Source organism: Ochotona curzoniae, unplaced genomic scaffold (assembly GCF_017591425.1).
Source record: "Ochotona curzoniae isolate NIBS_2020 unplaced genomic scaffold, NIBS_Ocur_1.0 patch240, whole genome shotgun sequence".
Lineage (NCBI taxonomy): Eukaryota > Metazoa > Chordata > Mammalia > Lagomorpha > Ochotonidae > Ochotona > Ochotona curzoniae.
Window position 1 is genome coordinate 38,665 of NW_024466796.1, and position 20,440 is coordinate 59,104.

The window sequence follows — 20,440 nt, forward strand, 5'->3', positions numbered from 1 at the left end:
TAGTAAGCTCTGGCCGGTGTTCTGATGTGTCACTTTTTCATTATATCCCAAAACTAGCCCTCCAATATAAATCAGGAACGATTGCCTTTTTAATTAAATCAGCATAAAGCAGAGAGAATCAGTTTGCTTTGTATGGGCTCTGCTGTTGTTTGCCAAAGGCATTTATAGCTTGAATGGGTTTTTTTTTACTGTCCCAGGAGCCATTTTTCAAAAAGGAAGTTATCTCCAAAGGGGCTGTAAAACCAACTGTGGCGAAAATGAAATTACATAGAAGAGATTGGCTATTTTTACCTCCAATTCCATAGGATGTACTGAGCTGTGCCTAAAAGCCACTTATTTTTAGGGCTGCAACAAATTCGTGGGCGGGATCTACCACCTGCTGTAACTCCATATACCTCTGATGAGCAAACAGGCCCAATCCCACTCAAACTTAGAGGGCGTGGGTAGGAAAGACCCTCACTGGAAATGTGGAATCAGCCTGAAACTGGGCTTATGGCTCAGCCACCGCCCCCTCACCCCAGGCTCCTTCCCACACGCGCAATGGCACCAGTAGCAACATCACCAGAGATTGTCATTCATGGTAATCCCCAGAGAGGTATCGTCCTGGAGGTTGAGATCTGGGAATCTCCCCCACATCCCGGAAGTTGGCTTCAGGCTGAAGACTAGAATGTAGAGGTTGCCAGGGTGACTGTGTCACATGGAGAGGCCCACAGATGCTTGCTGTCGGCGTGCACCTGTCTGCTCAGTGCATCCGAACGGCACACCTGGCCAGAGTGAATGCTCAAAGACGAGCAGGTGGGAGTCCAGCAGGGCATGTCGTCCGGCTCAGGCCACAAAAGAGAGAAGGCAGTCGCAGTGAGAACTCGTTTTCCTGTAGACAATGAGTCCGCAGACCCACGGAAACCATTTCTTGAAAGACAGAACGGCCTCTCAGGCAGGAGGCAGAGCAGGCGTGTATGTCAATTCTGGCTCCTGCCCTGAGCGGCAGCTCAGAGACTTGAGCCTGCCATTCCGTTTGTGGACCTTGGCTTCTTGAACCTTAAATGGGACAGCGGCCAGACGGGTTCTCAGGTGTCTGCCCTGTGCCCTCAGCCTCGCTCAACTCTGGCCTGTTGTCCTGTCCCTCCACCGCAGTCACTGGGTGTGCCAGGAGACAGTAGAGAGGAATCCTGAGCAGGGCTAGGCCAGAGCAGGGTTGGGACCAAGCAAGTGCTGCTCGCCCTCAACAGGCACTGACCAGGAGCCCAGACCCTAACAGGTCTCTTTCTCTCTTCAAAGGGAAAGCCGCTAAGCATGCAGAAGGAAGTGAAGACCATCAAAGCCGAGGCCGTGCACTTCAACCTGGGCACCAAGAGGCCCCCCTCTTTTCCTCACTGCCTGCAGGCAGCAGTTTCTGCAGGGAAAACTCCTGAGAAACACCCGCCCTTCCCCGAGGCGCTGCGGGGACCCTTCTCCCAGTTTCGGTATGAGCCTTCTCCAGGGGACCTGGACGGCTTTCCCGAGGTCTTCGAAGGAGGCGGGTCTCGGAAACGCAAGAGCATGCCCACCAAGATGCCCTACCCGCATCCTACCCAGGAGGCCTCCGCGGCCCTGCGCTCGGACGAGGGCCAAGGCCAAGGCCCTCCCAGCCTCCCGCTGCTCTTCCCGCAGCCCCCACGCCCCAAGTACGACTCCCAGATGATCGACCTGTGCAACGTGGGCTTCCAGTTTTACCGCACCTTGGAGCACCTGGGCGGCAAGTCCGTCAGACAAGAACCCATCAAGCCCAGCGCCGTGTGGCCCCAGCCCGCACCTCCCGCCTTCCTGCCCGCACCCTACCCTTACTACCCCAAGGTGCACCCGGGCCTCATGTTCCCCTTCTTCGTGCCCTCCTCGTCGCCTTTCCCCTTCGGCAGGCACGCCTTCCTGCCCAAGCAGTCCCCGGAGCCGCTGGGGCCACGCAAGGCTGATCCCCCGGAGGGCGAAGAGACCAAGCAGAAGGTGGAGCGGGTGGACGTGAACGTGCAAGTGGACGAGAGCTACTACGTGGACGTGGGTGGGGCGCAGAAGCGCTGGCAGTGCCCCACCTGCGAGAAGTCCTACACCTCCAAGTACAACCTGGTGACCCACATCCTGGGCCACAGCGGCATCAAGCCGCACGCATGCACCCGCTGCGGCAAGCTCTTCAAGCAGCTCAGCCACCTGCACACGCACATGCTCACGCACCAGGGCACGCGGCCCCACAAGTGCCAGGTGTGCCACAAGGCCTTCACCCAGACCAGCCACCTCAAGCGCCACATGATGCAGCACAGCGAGGTGAAGCCGCACAACTGCCGCGTGTGCGGCCGCGGCTTCGCCTACCCCAGCGAGCTCAAGGCCCACGAGGCCAAACACGCCAGCGGGCGCGAGAACATCTGCGTGGAGTGCGGCCTCGACTTCCCCACCTTGGCCCAGCTGAAGCGCCACCTCACCACGCACCGCGGCCCCATCCAGTACAGCTGTTCCGAGTGCGACAAGACCTTCCAGTACCCGAGCCAGCTGCAGAACCACATGATGAAGCACAAGGACATCCGGCCCTACATCTGCTCCGAGTGCGGCATGGAGTTCGTGCAGCCGCACCACCTCAAGCAGCACTCGCTCACGCACAAGGTAAGGCCTGTGGGACTGCAAGGTGCAGCCCGGGGGCGGGGCTTGAGAGGGGCGTGGCTCCTGGGGGCGTGGCCTCGACGGGGCGTGGCTCCTGGGGCGTGGCCTTGATCGAGGGTGTGGTCCCCTGTGGGACTGCAAGGTGCAGCCTGGGGGCTGGGCCTTGAGAGGGGCGTGGCTCCATGGGGCGGGGCTTGAGAGGGGCGTGGACCCTGGGTGGGGCCTTGAGCAAGGGTGTGGTCCCCTGTGGGCGTGGCTCTTGAAGGCTGGGACTTGGGTGAGAGTGTGGCCCCTGTGGGTGGGGCGTGGCTGCCGGGGGCGGGACCTTGAGCGAGGGCGTGGTTCCCCACAGCCTGGGCGGGGTCACTGGAGGGCGTGGCTTTGGTGGGCGGAGCTAATGGAACGTCTACAGAGAACAGCAGAAGGGCTCTGGGCCCCAGGGCCCTCAGGTGTCGTTTCTGTTGCTGCCAGGCTGCATAACCTGAGCCCTGAGAAACTTCCTCACCTGTAAGTAGAAGCAAACAGGAGGAGGCTAGACTGTCACACAGAGCCTTTCCCCAGCTTGACATGGAGTCCAGGACAGCCTGGAACAAAACAAGCATGCAGACATTCCGAGAAGACCTGAGGAAGGATGAAGGAAACAGCTGCCTGTGCTGTTGCTTCCTAGTCCCCAAGAATCCCTAGAATGTTCTTTCCAGAAGCTTCATCCAGGAGCATGCATTGGATCTCGGCTCACTTTTGTGCCTGGATTATACCCTTGGGAGTCTTCTAGAGAATTCTCTTAAGCCCTTGGTGCTGGAACAGTGGGCACCTTGCAGTTGTGTTCTCCTTCAACAGGGGGTCTTTCTGCAGGCAGCTGTGCAGGAGTAGAGCTTGGCCAGGTCCAAGAGGGACCTGTGCTTCCAGGGTGTCGAGTTCCTGCCTAACTGGGCTCCTGTCCGGTGGTCTGTGTTACAAGAAGCATATGAAAGCAGCAAGCGTTTGGCTTGGTTTGCTCTGCCCTCGACTCATGCCCCAAGCATCTAAATTCATCATAGCTTGTAGCCAAAGCTCTGAAGTCATTGCCCCGTGGTTAAAACCAGGTTCCTCGAAGTTTATCCTTGACATCTTACCCCAGCTAAGCTGCCTGGAGTTTACTGTGAGCTTCCAAGGGGGAAGTTTTGCCCCCACTGACTGGTTAGTCTCATATCCTTGGCCTCAAGTGGTTGTCTTGGCAGGAAGGCCTTTCTTGCAAGCCAGGGTTTCTAAAACATTCTTTAATTCTGAAAGGTCAGCAGAGGACTTTTCCTGGCCAAGATAATGTTTCTGCTCTGCCGTAGCAGGTTTCATTTGTTAAGTTAGGACAAAACATGGGGCGTTTTCTAGCTCTGCCTTAGAGATGAAGTGGGTGGCTGCTTTGTGGGCTCAACATAAACAGCTCCTGCTCTACCAAAGGCACCTGTTGATGCCATCAGGGAGCATGCAGGAACCACCAGCAAGGGTACTAGACTGAACCTCAGCCACACAGGAGCCTATTGCTGATCCAAAGGCTCCTGCAGAGAAGAAAAAGCAATACAAGGTTCATCTTATCTTTCTTTTAAAGATTTTAAAGAGCTATTTATTTTTGTTGGGAAGTCAGATATACAGAGAGGAGGAGAGACAGAGAGGAAGATCTTCTGGAGCTGGTTTGAAGCAAGGAGCCAGGAACTTCTTCCAGGCCTCCCATGTGGGTGCAGGGTCCCAAGGAATTGGGCAATCCTCTACTGCTTTCCCAGGCCACAAGCAAGGGCGGTGGAGCAGCTGGGACACAAACTGGCGCTTATACAGGATCCCGTTGCCTGCAAGGCAGAGATTTAGCCACTGACTCATCACACCAGACCCACAAGCTACATCTTACAACATGCAGACTCTGGAAGGTTCTAGAAAAAGAAGCCAAAATGGGACTGATAACCCGGATTTAAAAAAAAAAAATTCATGTGAAGTGAGCAGTGGGCATGTTCGTTGAGGGAGTGGTGGGTGTTTTCGATGCTCACTGACTCTCAGCAAACCCTAAGAGCCACTCACCATTAGTGGACGAAGACACCGAGGCCCGTGGAGATTTCTCAGGGGTCTGACGCCAGCACCTGAGTCTCCAACACTCCACTGGCAAAGGCCGGCTTGTGCCTTGTCATCCTCTACCCCACCCTCGGCCTAAGCGCTCACACTGTGTTGCTCATCTTACCAGACCCCAGTACCTTCCTTTGTTGCCCCAAATAGCATCCAAGCTCCTAGTGTTTTCCCTACTGGGTCAGCCTGTGTGTGACTCGCTTGACACAAAGATTCCCTTTAGACAAAAACATTGGAAGGTTGAGTTTTCTCCTTGATCCCAGAACAACTAAGCCCCCCAAAAAATCTTGAGTGAGGAAAGATACTCAAGTACATTTTGAAATTCATGAAGAAACTACTTCTCATTCACTGATTTCATCATTTCTCACTCGCTGCTTTAATATGCAACACATTTTAAAAATTCATCTTCTCAAGGAGAGTACTCTAATTTGTAAAGGAAGCTGAGTCGGTGATCTGTTTATTAGTATAAATCCATCCTTGCCTGCAGCCCTCTAGACTAGAGACTTTGAGCTGGAAAGAATCCCAGAGTTTGCACCACCCAGCCCTTCATCTTAAGAAGAGAAATTTTCACTAGGAAAGGACGCTGGAGTTATCAAAAGTTTAGCAGCCAGTAAATGAGGAGCGGTACTTTCTTGGTGTGCTCCAAATTAAAGAACTGAAAGTGTGGGTGGTCCAGAACTGAGCTTGAGGTGGCCAGCACTGTGGTGCAGTAGTTAGAGCACTAGCAGCCCTGCTTCTAATCCAGCTTCCTGCTCGTGTGCCTGGGAATGCCTTAGAAGACATCCCAAGTGCTTGCCACCCATGCAGGAGACCAAGATGGCATTCCTGTCTCCTGATCTCCTGGCATCAGCTTAACACGGCCTTAGATGTTCTGGCTATTTGGACAAGAAATAAATCCAGAAAGAGAGAGAGAGAGAGAGAGAGAGAGAGAGAGAGAATTGAGCTTGAAGGACATGAGTCTGGCTTACCACTTATGTTGCTGGTTGGTACATTGTAACCTGTATTGGAGTGGGTAGATTTGAGCCACTGGTTTTGGCCCCCCATTTATAGCTTCTTGCTAATGTAGACCCTGAAAAGCTGCAGGCAATAATGGCTCAAGTAGTTGGGTTCCTAGCACCAAGAGGAAGAACCAGATTGAGGCCCCTTCTCACTGGCTTTAACTCAACTTAGTTCCAGACACGTGAGGACTGAACCAGCAAATGGAAACACTTTTCTGCTGAGACAGAGAGGGAGGTTGGGGAGAGAGAAAAAGAGAGGGAGAGAGTGAAAGAGAAGGAACTGAATTTGGAATTTGGAATCCTTTCCTCCACAGGCCACCAAGGAGCCCAGGCCAGATGGATTTTGCCATGTTAACTAGGTGACTTGTTCTAGTCTTCTAATAACCTTCACTTCAGTGCCATGGTTCTCCAACTTTTCCTTCCCCTAAGTTGCTCTGGGACAAGGCCTCTTGCAAAGAGACTTTCATGGAAGCAATGATGGCTAGGCTCAATGAGCTCTTGTTCTACCCAAGCCGGAAGAGTCACAGTAGCTGCAGTGTGCAAGCATTTCTCCATCACGAGCAAGAATGCTGGAGCAATCTCTTGCTCTGTTTGCTCATTCATAAATCCATCCCTGCAACATTCCTGTGCACAAAGCATTTGGCTCCAGCTCCCTATCCCACACAGCTCATTTTGACCTGAGAGAACCTTACAGACTAAGTGGAGAGGGTGATTACCAAGTGGGAATTGATTGAAGTGCAGTGTGAGTTTTCCTTCTGGGGATTTTCAAGTCCACTAAGGAGAAATCAGGAGGATGCTGGCTCTCAGATGGGAAACGATAACATCAGCTTAGAAGACTTAATTTTTTTTTCATGACCATGAAAGCTGGATTATAGACTCATTTCGCCTATCATTCCAGAATGCTCTTATCCAAATCCTATTAATCCCCCAAAACTGGTACTGTTGAATTAACCCCAACAGCAGCAGGAACAAAACAGTGAGAGCTGCCTTTTTCTGCTGCAGTCCGGATAGTTGATGGCTGGCAGCAGAAATGAATGATTATGAAATCAGCACTCTTTATGACAATAGTTTTCAGGGACTGGCATCGTGGCATAGTGGGTAAAGCCATAGATCACAGGCATCTCGTGTAGGGACTGGTTCTAGTTCCAGCTGCTCTACTTCCATTCCAAATCTCTTGCCAATGGCCTGGGAAATGCATCAAAAAATGGCCTGGATGTGTGGGCCCCTGCTACCCACGTGGGAGACCAGATGAAGCTCTCATCTCCTGGCATTGGCTATTGCAGCCATTTGGGAAGTGAACCAAGGAAGGAAGATTCTCTCTCTCTCTCTCTCTCTCTCTCTCTCTCTCTCTCTCTCTCCATCTCTCCTTCTCTCTGTAACTCTAACTTTAAATTAAAAAGGAAATAGTGATCCCACAACATGAGAGCTACTTCCTTTGGCAGTCCCTTCTACATCAGCTCCACATGGGCTCACCTGACAGGGAGATGACTGCGAGGTGTGGTAGCCCCAAGGCTGCATGGCCGGCCAGCCACCACTCTTTGGGATCTTGCCTCCCTGCAGGGCGTGAAGGAACACAAGTGTGGAATCTGCGGGCGGGAGTTCACGCTGCTGGCCAACATGAAGAGACACGTGCTGATACACACCAACATCCGTGCCTACCAGTGCCACCTCTGCTACAAGAGCTTCGTGCAGAAGCAGACCCTCAAAGCACACATGATTGTCCACTCAGATGTGAAGCCGTTCAAGTGCAAGGTAGGCAGAGGGTCCTGGGAGGAGGGAAGCAGGGGGCACTGGAAGGGCTCTGCCAATGCCTGCCAAGGCTTCCCGGGGAACTCCAACTCCATCACATTCGTGGAGCTCCTGAGACTCAGAGTGGGTTGATGGCCAGCTTCAAGTACCACCTGCCACTCCATCCCTCTTTCCAGCCCACTGAGGTTTCCATGGACTCTGGGGTGGTCTTTTTGCTTCTACCTCCAGTGCCCTGGGGTACAGGCAGGCAGGAGGGGTGGAAGACAAACCTGGGGAGTGAGGTTGAGAAGGCATAAACATGCCATGGCCCACAGGGATACCAGCTACCACCTTCTTCCTCTCCAAGGCACAGAGTAGAACAAAGGAGTCAGGAAACTTTTAGAACACCCCTCTCCTGACTTTTGGACTGAGGGAATCATTTGAGGGGCGACCTTCCGGGACAGATAACTGGGTCCTGGGGAACCTCAGTAGTGCTCTATCAGACTGAGGGTTGCCAGTGAGCTTGGGGATATCGGGGGCTCTGTGTTTACCCTTCAGCATCTTTGTTAGAAGTCAGCATTGGATGGACCGGGTTGGATATTCATTTCAGCAACTTGGAAAACGCACGTTCTCTGAGAGCAGAAGTACTGTGTCACTCAGACACTCAAGAGACACTGACAGACACTAGTGTCCCCAGGCCAGCCCCATCCAGCCCCATTAGTGTTTCCTTTCTCCACTTCCAACATGGGTGGTGGGAGGTGGCCTCTGGCTCCCAATTGGCCACCAGATTCAAGGAACGTCCTGGAAGTGCCATCCTGGTCGTGAATAGAGTCAGCATGAGCATTGCCATGCTCAGACACGGGCTGCACAGAGCTCCCCGTGTCCAGCCTAGCGTAAAGGAACCCCCCATGAAGCTGCCTTCTTTCCTGTGCTGGCACCTCCTGGCCGAGGTGAGGGGTCACACACCAGAGCTTCCCTCGACCTGCGTGGGCATTGTCTGGAGGAGGGACAAGGAGGCTTCTCCCTACAGCCCTTTTCCTGCCACCCACTTCTGTTTCCCTTCCTTTTCTTCAAGTTTCCAGTGGTTTGAAAGTCAATTTATGTTCATGTAGAGTCAGTGAAGCTAGAGGGGTGAGGAAGGGGCGTGCAGGATGAACTCCATCATGTTTAGGATCCAGTGCAACGTAGAGATGTGTCCATGCAAGGTTTCTTGTCTGAAGGTCAGTACAAGGCAAAGAAATCAGAGCCTTAAGCTAAAGTCAGGGCTCTTCTGAGAAGGGTCCTGTGCCGCACACCCAGGACTCCACCCTAGAGGCATGAACTTACGGAATCCACACATCACCCCTCCTCTCTCTAGAGGCACCTCTTTGATTTTCTCTCCATTGGCTCCGAATCCCCAAGGGCTTCACATTTAGCGTGGTCTCTGCCCAGGATCCAAAGATGAACCATAGAGTTATCTACTTAGGAAGGGAGCGTTAGCATAGTCATGATCCTTAAAAGTCCACACTTGTTTGGTCTAGTTATCTTCCTCCCCAACTTCATCCATTTCAGGGTCCTGCATGTCAAGAGTATAAACAAGTTAAGAAAAAGTGACCCTGAAATGGAGGGATGTGTCAGGTGCTGGAGCCAACACAGGTAGTATAGGAGTTGGGACCACAGGATCAGTTTTGCCTCTTGCCCTCCGAGGCAGGGAAGATCGCCTGCACCAGGAGGATCTTCTCTGGGACCAGTACTCAGAAGCTTGCCCAGCACAGAGCCAGCGAGCCTTGTGATGCTGTGTACCAGCTTAACAGGATGTTTAAGGCCTACCTTCTTGAACGTGGCCCCCTCCTCTTCCACCACCATGATGAGGCACCACATACACTTCAGAAACTCCAGCTGAAGGGTTAATCAGGTCCTGAAAGCTTGAGCCACACCACCAGATTCTATCATGGAATGATGCATGGGTTACACTAACAGGAGAGAATGGGTCTGGCATCAGTATTGGACTGGTCAGTCGCGAAAGCTACTTCTTCCTGTTGGGTGAGTGCATACTCTCAGGAGACCACACTGGGATTAGCACATCACCTAGTGAGTATTACATATTCTTAGACAAAAAGAGTCAGCCACTAAATTTAGGACATTGTTGTTTTTTTTTTTTTTTTTTTTTTGGTTGGGCAGCCCTTCTCCATTCTCAGCCATTTCTGAGACAGGAATAGGTGTCAGCCATGGTGATTCAGGCTTTTGTCTTTTGGAAGGTTCCAGAAGCACAATGCCCTGTTCTTCCTAACCCTGTTCCCATCCCCCTGTGAAGTGTCACTCTGTCTTTCTATGCCATCTGCCACCATTCCTCCTGAGCCTGCCTGGCTCTACAGATTGTACAGAACAAAGCCCCTGTGTTTGTTGACTGCTTCCTGAGCCCCCTGGGGTGTGGACCCTCAGGACACTCGTATGGACCCTGCTCTGCCTCCTTGTTGCGCTGGATCTTGGGAATAGGATCCCCGCTTTGGGAGTGGCTGTTAGGAGAGGGATGGAAATCATATCCTGGCTGCTGCGTGGTCACAGTCATCCAAGACACGCGGCTCCTGGCTGCCTGGCAAGACGATGGTGGAGAACAGCCCCCACACAACCGAACTTGACCTTTACCGTGGTAACAGGGAAGAGTTACTCTGAATGACAGTCCTGGAAAGAAGAGTCAGCCACAACCCCCAAAACTCACTATATCTTGTTTAGCCAAAAACTCCCACCAAGGCAGAGTGTTGCAGGAACAGATTCTGATTGCTTGAGAGTCTCATCGTGAAGCAATCTGCTTCACTTAAGTCCTTCCTCCTGTTGCAGCATGGCCCTGCGCCCCGCTCTCCCTAGGATTAGGGATTAGCTGGAAACAGCAAGATGGGAAATTAGAGGGCAGGAAAAGCTTTCATTCTCTTACATATATATTACACACACTCACATGCACATATATATATGAATGACTGCCTTTGGGGCTCTGCTTCTACACTCCGCCATGCGGAGCCAGCTGGAGTTTGTCCAGAGTCCTGCACTGAGTTCCAGAGACCTGCTTCCCAGACTGGGTGCAAATGCGCATGCGAGAGAGGGCTGCAGGGCTGCTCTCCTGGTAGGGGCCACAGCCACTCCCAGCCCAGAGCCAGCTGCCGTCTTTGGGAAACCTGTCCAGGAAAAGCAGCCATCCAGAATTTCCGGGACAAACTCTCTTTGGAGATGGGTGAAACCGGGAGCTGCCTAAGTTGTGAATCATTGGGGTCATCGGCAGCCTCCTGGGCAGCAAAGGGCATAGTTGTTGGCAGAGGGACCAGCCCAGGCTCCGCCCCCTGCCCCCATTCTGCTCCCTCAAGCTCCTGACACTGCAAAAGGGCAGAGACCAGATGGGGGAGCCTTGCAGGGGTCCTGGAGCTGGGGCGGGGTGGCGGGACAGGCTTTCTGGGCTGGCATGGAGGGGGTTAAGGCGGTGACCAGATAGGCGCCTTCTGGCAGCAAAGCAGCCCTGGGCAGAAGGAAGGATATAGCTGAGCACGCTGCCTGCTGAACAATGCTTCGCCTGTCCCCAGGGGCCCGCCTGCAAATAGATTTCATCTTGCTTTCTCTTGTACTTTTCAGAGCTTCCTGTTTTCTCACGGTCCTTTTGGACAGTTGACAGTCTTTTCTGCTTCCCTCCCTCTTTCTCGCTTGGAGGGAAGGAACACCCTTCTTATGATGAGAGGGGAAGGGAAGGGGGCAGGGGAGAATGCAAGGGAAGGCAAGCAGAGCCGGCCTGCCCTCTGGCGCTGCAGGGCGCAGTTCTTTAACCTTTCCTGGCAAGAGAGGAAAACGCAGGCTTCCCAGGGCATCTCACTTTTGAAGCTCCCATCGGCCACTGGAGGCCAGACCGGGGGCTGCTGCTGCTGCTGCTGCGTGGCTTCACCCAATGCTGTCTTCATTCTGCTGCTGCTGCTGGCTGGCTGGTAGTGTTTGTCAAACTCAGAAAGAGCCCGAGGTGCCCTCAGGCCATGTGCCAGGGATGAGAAGGTGTTGGGAAACCAGAACAGGAGGCCTGGGGCCCAACAGAGCAGCCTGCAGCTGCTTCAAGGGCAAACTGTGCAGGAAGCCAGCTGTGCACCTTCTCCAGGTCTGCAAGCTAGAATGGAGCTTCCCTTCCCACCTGCAGTGCAGGGTTGCCATTCTGTTGGGCCTCAGGTAACCCTGCAAGCATTTACTCAGACAATTCCTCATTGGCTTCTTTCTCGAATGCTCCATCCAAACAATTTGATTTAGGAGGATAGCAAGCAGTCTCATCTTCAGGCATCTGTTCCAGGAATGAGAATGAACCTACTGCACACAGAATAATGGAAGACATAAGAACTCGGGTTTGTGAAGTGTTTACTATTTGCCAAGCCTTTTCTACAAAATCTCTCATTGGATCCTCCCACACCAGCCTTCCTGAGAAACTGCCATTATGAAGGATGGTTTAGGGAACAGAAAATGGCGTCTGAACTTGGTCTCTCTGTGTTTTGTCTCCTTCTCTACCATCTCAAAGCCTAACAGGTCCTATGACACCCTTCTCAAGGGCAGTTGGAAATACTTGCTGCTCTTTTTTATTCAATGCGGAGGTTTGCCTCTCTCTTAGCAGTAGATAGATCTAGCCTTGGAGACACTCCGAGGGTGTCCCTTAGAGAGACTGAGATTACAGACCGGGAACACAATTGGTGTGACCACCTGCCAGGGAAATTCAGTGTCCTCACCATCCCAGGGTCTTCCTGTACCAATCCTACCCCAATTTGGTCTTTGCAGATGTAGTGGGAGATGATTCAGCACTTCCTGCCTCAGTGGGCACCTAGCTGTGTGGCATGATATGAAGGAACTCTTGACTCCAATGGGTGCCTTCTCAACATCTTAGAGCACAGCTGGTGTTCCCAACCGACCTTCTACCTCCAGTCTAACACTCCTCCCCTCCTGCAGTCATGCTTTTGGGAGAACGCATCTCAAACTCCACTCAGAGGTGCTGCCATCAACTGACCCCCATCTGCTTGCTGTGGCCCCTCTTCAGGCTCTTCAGTGCTCTTCAGTGTGGCTGAGAGCACTTCCTCTGGCTCCCACAGGCTTGGAATTACCTGTACCCCTGTATGTTGTCATGAAAGGCGATCTTCTGAGAACGATGATGCTGACATGCATTCTGCATAGGGAGACTGGGCTCTGTGGAAGCTGGTGGGGGAAGCCAGGTGTCTACCACCAGAATGGGGATGGAACCAGCTGCTTCAGATTCCAAGCTCCATTTAATGGCCCCATCCTTCTGCCACCACGGGTTTTCGTTTGTAAGCTAATGCTTTCTTGTTTGATTAATGAAAGAGGAAGGCTCACCAAGGAAATAGAATTTTGCACAATGAATGATATTTTCATGGCTTGTTTGCTATTCCCCTAGCCAGACACTTAGGTATTCAGTAGAATATGATGCAGCCCTCGTGCTCAATACAGAGCTTGGCTACAAAGAACCGGAAGGCAAGCCTTTCTACCGGAGACTCCTTTGGGACACGATTTGAGCACATGCCTCTGTGTATGGAGGTGGTGGTGGCAGATGATGGATGGGACCTGGGCCAGGTGACTTGCCAGGCATACATGGACCCGAGTTCCAGCAGGTAGGGCAATAATAGTTAGTCATTGTCACCACAGTTGCCTATTCTGTAAGATGGAGCGAAGTATCTACAAATATGTGATGAGAAGACTTTATCCATGCAGCCAAGTGAAGACCAAAGGCCCTCTGCCCAGACTTCCCTTGCAGAGCTCTCTCTGACTAGTCCAGCTATCGATACGTCATCGTAACCAGAGAGGAGGTGCTGTCAGTGTGGTAGCTGAGTGCACGAGCCATGCAACCCTTCCATCCAATGACCTCTGTCTGCACTGTGGAACCTTGAGAACCCACTCATGCCTGGCCTAGGGCAGTCCCCTTTGCGGCTCCTCCATCATGGTATGCCTACAGGGACTTTGCTTCCTGCTCCTAGTTCTTCTGTTGCCACTCAGCAGGTGCTTACCACTATATGTTCTGTTCTGCTGGGGTCCTAGCGGGCAAGGGGCAGGCAGAGCTGCGATAGATGCTGAGATCTGCTTGTGCAAACAGATCTGAGGCAAGCGCTGTCAGCAGTCCTGCCCCGAATCAGCATCTGCAACATGTGCATGGACTCCATTAGCCAGGATCCTTCCAGCACCCCAAGTGAGGTGCACTCTTTCTAGAAATAACCCATGGGGAAGATTCTGTAGAATTGGTACACTCAAAGCTGTTTGTCCAACCATGTTGTAGTGAGTAAAGCAAGAAACAGAATGTTTACATGTGTGTAGACCTGAACCACAGAATAAGTTAGCAATGAATACATTATCTTTGCAGGATAAAAGAGGCATCCAGTTCACACTTCACTTGCCCCGAGGAAGGTGGAATTAGGCTAACTCCCTCAGCCTTTTCTCATCTGAGTCAGTCACCATTGTCAAATGAATATGGGGTATAGTTACTCTAAATGCTGAGCTCAGAACAACCAGACACCAAATTCATTTTTACTAGGAAGGAAGCCAAGTGGAAAAAAGTACTTAAAATCCCCAAAGATGAATCACTCAAAAATACAGAACCAGCCGTTCATTGTCCATCTGTCGCTCAGCCTGTGGCCAATGTGTAATTGCAGGCTACTTCCTCTTGCCACCCAGCCGACCTGCAGGCTCATCTCCTAGAGACACCATCTGCAAGGTCTGCTCGTACTCCCAAGGCCACTTTAGTGCTCTCCTCCCATGGCCACCTGAAGCAAATGCTGGCCTCATGAATAACAACTCAATCCAAAATCCTCAACGTTGGCCTTGAGGCTATAGCTCAGTGGGACAGGAAGATGGCTGCAAGCCTTGGAGGAGCCTGTACCCCAAGTCCTATAACCAAAGCTGCTATTCTTTGCATCAGCACAATGACCTCTAAGGGGGCAGGAGGGGGGGAGAGAATGCCCCTCCCTGAGTGCGCCAGGTCAAACACAGACATGAAATCCATTTGTACTTTCTCATAGCAAGGAAGCCGAGGAGCTCTCCAACCCCTGCTGTAATGCAACCTTTGGAACCTTGCTTTCAAGCACCCCCAAAACAGCTGTCCCTGTGTCTGCCTCCACATGGACTCGTCCCTGCAAAGGAATTGGGGACACCTGCTGAACGTTGAAGGAAACAGGGAGAAATGATTAAAAAGATGCTGATGACAACACATCTGCTTTTTGCCCCTCTGAGATGATATTCCCAACCAGTTCCTACTTCTAGGCACAGCCACATGCCTCTCTGAGGTGTCTTTTTGTTCCTTTTTAACTTTGAAATCCATCCCCCAGTTAGCATGTCAGAAGATCAAAAACATACTGCTTAGTACCATGAACAGGGCTTCTTAACGTAGGGCACCGTCTGGCACAGTAGTTGACCCTATAGCTTGTGGTGTGAAATGGTTTGAATTTGTTACCCCCAGCTGCAGCATCCAGTAGCGTGCAGCTAAATCCAAGTGATTTAAGTCCTCAGTGTGCCCATTTATAAAATGATAACAGCCTCCAGCTCATGGGATTAATGTGAGGATCCGATAAGGCATTCCATGGCAGACTCAGGACAATGCCTCCCATACTACAAATGTACCATAAATATCAAGTGCATAATGTATCCCTAATGTCAAGGTGAAACACAGTTCGACCAAGTGCTTCTATGACCAGTTGCTTTCTTTTCCCAAAGGTTGTGTCCAAAAAGAGATTTACAACTTTTGTGATTTGACATTAAGTTTAAAGATCCCTGAACACAAGGGTCATACATCTTTACCTGCTCCATCTCTGCCCTTCTGGATTTCATGGGTTCTGTTGCCTGGGAAAAGATTTAAAATGCTAACAGCAAACACAGGAGAAGCCCCTAGGGGCCATGGCACATCCATCCTCCATGGGTACTGATGTGAATAACCTGTGCTTTCTCCATCTCTGGCTCTGACAGCTGTGTGGGAAGGAATTCAACCGCATGCACAACCTGATGGGCCACATGCACCTGCACTCGGACAGCAAGCCCTTCAAGTGCCTATATTGCCCAAGCAAGTTCACCTTGAAGGGGAACCTGACCCGCCACATGAAGGTCAAGCACGGAGTCATGGAACGGGGCCTTCACTCTCAAGGTAACCACCCTTCCAGGAAGCTCCTCATTGACGAGCCCACAGGGCACCATGTGGGGGTTGTGCAAGGTATGACCGCAAGACTTCTTCTTGAGCAGACTGTTCTTGTCCAGGAAGAAAGTGCAATGTTCAAGATCTCAAGAGGGCAGCAGGAGCAGCTTATGCCACTCAAAGTTCATAATGCTGCTCTCTGAGGGACACAAGTGAAGGAATTCTGGAGTCAAGTGGAATGCCATGACATTGCGAGTCTGCCCTGTGTTTGATTTCTGTGCTCTGGGCACTGCATTAGGTGCGAAAGGAATTTCTATTATCTGTAGTTTACACAAAGAAGGACTCCAAGAGGTTCTTATGTCCCAAGCCACTCAAATAAAGAGTGGCGGAGTCCAGACCTGGACTCGACCTTTCTGAGTATACAGCCTTCATTACATCCACTTCACTAGGTTGGTGATTTTTCTCACCTTTAAGAATACTCAACAGATGTGCAAACTATGTTAGCAGTAGAAGTGGAGGCTTTTTCTGCTCCACGCTGGGCCTTTTATTTATTTTTTTTTAACTTGAGATGAGCTGAGGAATCTCTCTGCAGAATACATCCCTGGCTCTGAGTTCTAACAGAACTAATGCAAAGCTCTGGCCTGCTTGGTTCCCTGCAGCCCCAGAGCCCTTAGTGGTGAGGAGTGTACGCTCTGGGTGTGCTAAATTCATTGGGACTGCCCCTTAGTCATCTTCTCAGGCAACCTTTCCATGAACAGGCAACTACATACACATCTGGCCAACACAGTGAGCTGTGTGAATGTCTGAGACAAAAGGAATGAGGCCCAGGTGGAAGGGAGAGAGGACAGTCTCCCACACCATTTGCAAAATCACAGTAACTGACGTCGGATCACTGGTAGGACTGAAGCCCGAAGTCAGACGTGTCAGGGATGTTATTGCTCACCCCTAAAATGCACGCCAGAGATTATGCTATCCTCAGTTCATATAAAAGGACCAAGGCCTATAAGTGCTTATAAACTCTTCAAGATCAAGTGAGATTCTGACTTCAGAATTTGTGGATAGAGTCTGGGCTCCTACCCTACATGAAAGTTTAGGCTTCTTCTTGCCTGCCCACACTGAGAGGTAGTTGAAAAGACAGGTGCACAGCTCATGGAGCTCCCTGAATTATGGTAACTTCTAAGTGATGAAATCCAGCTGGAGTTTGGGCAAAACCTTAAAATAATCTGTTTCTTTTTTTAAGCGATTTTTTTTTTTTGCCTTGACAATTTTTTCCCCCTGAATTAGCTGCTGAATCTGTAATGGCCTGAATACAGCCAGGATTTTGTTCGTTTGCTTGTTTGCAAGGCAGAGTTAGAGAGAGGGAGACATAGAACAAGAGAGATAGAGAAGCGACAGAAAGAGATCTTCCACCCACTGCTTCACTCCCCAAATACCTACAATGATTTGGGATGAGCTAGGTCAAAGCCAGGAGCCAGAAGCTTATCCTGGGTCCCCCACATGAGTTCAGAATCCCAAGGACTTGGACCGTTCTCTATCTTCCTAGATATATTAGCAGGGAGCTGAATCAGAAGAGGAAGAGCAGGGATTCAAACCAGCACCCATGTGGGATGGCAGTGTTGCAGGCTGTGACTTAACTCGGCACCCCATGGGCTGAATTCTTCCAGAAGCTAAAGTTTGATTGTTGGGGTAGGGAGTATACAAGGCAGTTAGTCTTCCATGTAAAAACCTGACCTGGGGGTGGGCTCTGGTGCAGCAGTTAGGATCACTGCTGGGTACCCCATTCCATATTAGAAATGTGGTACTGCTTCCAACCTGCCTCATGATGATGCACACGCTGGGAGCCAGCAGGTGGTGAATCAAACACTTCCATTTCTGCCACCCTTCTGGTAGACCCAGATTAAATTCCAGGCTATTGTGGGTATTTAGGGAATGAACTGGTAGATGGAGGATCTTGCTATCTGTTCCTTTCCAATAAAAGAAACTAAATTGGGGTGGGGAGGGGGAGAGAAAGTATTAAAACATAAACAAAAACAAAGCCTGACCTGGTCACCATGGCTTTGCCCTTCCCTGTGGTACTCAGGCCCGAAAAGGCGCCTAACAACGCTGAGCCCAGAAACACAGACATCATTCACACGTCGCAAGGCCGCTTGGAACCCTTGAACTTGCCTCATCAGCTTGCAGCAGTTATAGTGTTGGTGCCACATTAGAGGGGCCTGTGTCTGAGCCCCCAAGACAGGACACGGGACGTCCTCTTTGGGGGACGCAGGGTCAAGGTCATAGGATGGTCTTCTCAGCCCTGTATGAAATCTGTTTTTTTCCAACATGAAAACACCTTGATTATCGCTCTATTTGCTTTTATTGTAAAATATGCTCCTGTGGGGGAAAAAATTCGAAATACATGAAAAGTGAAAAGAAAATATGCAAACTGCTTCATAACGCATCAGTTCTGAGGTTTGGCATACGTTCTCGACATTTTGAGGAAATGAGTAGAAAGAACTGGATTGCATCACAAATACATTTTTAAAACCTATAGTATGTAGAGAATGCCTTTTTAACGTATGGTCCCTAGAATTCCACATCAGCCACCCATAGTTCACAGGGTGGATGTACCATTGTTTATTTAACCAGACACAAAAATCGCTTTCAGTCTCACTATCACACAGTCTCACTGAGCACACTTGCAGGGATGGTGTACTCCTGTCTACTTGTGTTCCAGGTTCGCATTTTCGGTAGCATCCTTGCTGAGTCAAACCTTAGGCCTGAAGCTTCTGTTCCATGTTGCCAAGTTCATCTCAAAGCCATATGGATGCTCTCTGTGACAAGCCCCACATGCCTACATCTTACTGGGAATTATGTTGTTGGGTGGGTTTTTTTTTTTTTAAGATTTATTTTATTTTATTTTAGTAAAGCAAAGTTATAGAGGAAAGGGGGAACAGATGGGGAGAGATCTTCCACGAACTGGTTTGCTCCCTAAATGGGACAGGGACCAAGCACTTGGCTCAATCCCTGCTGCTTTGCCCAGGCACCTCAGCAGGGAGTTGCATAGTAAGTGGTGCCCATGCGGGATGCGGGCATTGCTTGCAGCGGCTTGACCCTGCTCCATCTCACGCCTCACTTCTGCCTCTATCTGCTCTGGCAGGTTTGGGAAGGGGGCGGATCGCCCTGGCGCAGACAGCAGGCGTCCTGCGGGGTCTGGAGCAGGAAGAGCCCTTCGACCTCTCTCAGAAGCGCGAAGCCAAGGATCTCACCTTCCAAGCGGACCGGGACAGCGCGCGGGTCAGCCCCTGCCACGAGGACGAAGACAATGACCCGGGCTACGAGGTGGAGTCTCCCAGCCCAAGCCTGGAACCCCCGAGCCCGGCACGCAGCGCCACCCACGATCCGCAGGCAGAGGCTGAGCTGGCCCCGGAGGTTCCAGGGGAGGTGGACGAGGCAGACGCGGCGGACGAGCCCCAGAAGGAAGCAGAGGCCAACAGCAAGGTGCTGCCCGGGGCTCAGCACCCGGCACACAGTCTCCGCCTGTGTGCGTTCCCCAGCCCCCAGCGTGGCTCCTCTTTCTCTGAGTACTTGTACTTCAAGCACCGAGATGAGAGCTTGAAAGAACTACTGGAGAGGAAGATAGAAAAACAAACAGTGCTTTTAGGGATCTAAGTGGACGACTTTAACAATGCACTGGGGAGCTGGGACCCTACTAATTGTGCAGGCACCCTCCCCGAGGTTTGGGTAGGCACCGCACTATAACAAACTGTGCATTGCTAGGGATCCCCCCGCCTTCCCCCATCCAGGGTGCTTTCCAAAATCCCATGACCCTAACTAACACGCAGTACGTGGACAGTTTCTAGTCACGGGACCATGGTGCTTAATGTGCTACCTTAGCAATAACTGTAGTTGGATTTGTGAACATTAGATTTTTTTTTCCCAGGCAGTCAAGAGTAGTAGCTGTATATTTCAAAATCGCCTTTATGATATTATCAGAAATGCCAGAGGTAAGACAGGAGGGTGAGCTATGCAAGATGTTCTCAGCTAGTGGCTGCAGGTGCGCGTGGAGCCAGCTCCGCAGAAGTTGCATCCTTTCTCCAACATGGACGTGGGCAATATTTACACCCCTGCCTGGTCTGTCTCATTTGGCTTCAGCTGCCTGGGTCAGAGACTGGGCAGTTGGAGCATTTTTAGGGGAAGCTGCAAGGCACAGGGGTCTCGGCTCTTCCTACAAGAGCCAGGTTCTCCTTCCTCCTGCTGCCCCACAACCCCCACATTGCGCCCCCGCTTTCTTCCCAGCAGCTGCAGGGACAATTGTCACCGCTGAGCCAGCCGAGCTGCTGGGTGGAAGAACTCTCCTTGGAACTGCTGTGACTTCTCTTGGGTCTTAAAGTTATCCACACCTGCTCATGCTGTGTTCTCAGGGCTGTCGACAGAGCAGAGACACCCAGGCCTTAGCCCCTGAGAGTCCCACTGAGTCGCTGTGGAGAGGAACCTGCACTGTTTGCAGAATCCTCATTGGTCCATGCTGGTTCCGCTGTGCCACCGCCGGGATGGCGGCCGGGATTGGGACATTTAACCATGAACCGAGGCTTCCAGGCAAAGCTCCAGGAGAAGGCATCACCACACCTCTTCCCGGAGCAGACGAACCCATCGCCACCTGAAGGTTTCTCACCTGCCACGTGGGAGCCTGCAAGGGGGGGACACACACAGCCCCGGTCCAGCAGGCATTGTGTTTTGTAGGAAGTAATGCCTGTGTGATTCATGGTTGCTGGTCACATTGGGTGGCCAGCACTGGTGCATGGCCCTGGTTCCGTGAATGAGGCTGACAATGATGGGGGAGGAGGGATAGTGTAGGCCTGGCTAAGGATGGCTGACTTTTGGTGACGACCCTGGGAAGCACTATGTCAGTGTT

General features: G+C 51.5%; 1 protein-coding gene across 1 annotated transcript; it reads left to right on the top strand.

Annotated features, from left to right (window-relative positions):
- The first annotated feature begins 1,284 nt into the window (after window positions 1–1,284).
- Window positions 1,285–19,663, top strand: LOC121166822 (zinc finger protein 366-like). Its single transcript, XM_040996112.1, has 4 exons — window positions 1,285–2,628; window positions 7,269–7,460; window positions 15,384–15,558; window positions 18,686–19,663. The coding sequence occupies exons 1-4, from the start codon at window positions 1,294–1,296 to the stop codon at window positions 19,195–19,197; spliced, it is 2,214 nt and encodes a 737-aa protein (XP_040852046.1). The 5' UTR covers window positions 1,285–1,293; the 3' UTR covers window positions 19,198–19,663.
- Window positions 19,664–20,440: the final 777 nt, after the last annotated feature.

Coding starts and splice junctions, on each gene's coding strand:
- LOC121166822 (XM_040996112.1), top strand. CDS start 1,294: ATGCAGAAGGAAGTGAAGACCATCAAAGCCGAGGCCGTGCACTTCAAC. Junction 7,461..15,383: donor TGAAGCCGTTCAAGTGCAAG/GTAGGCAGAGGG, acceptor TGGCTCTGACAG/CTGTGTGGGAAGGAATTCAA. Junction 15,559..18,685: donor ACGGGGCCTTCACTCTCAAG/GTAACCACCCTT, acceptor CTGCTCTGGCAG/GTTTGGGAAGGGGGCGGATC.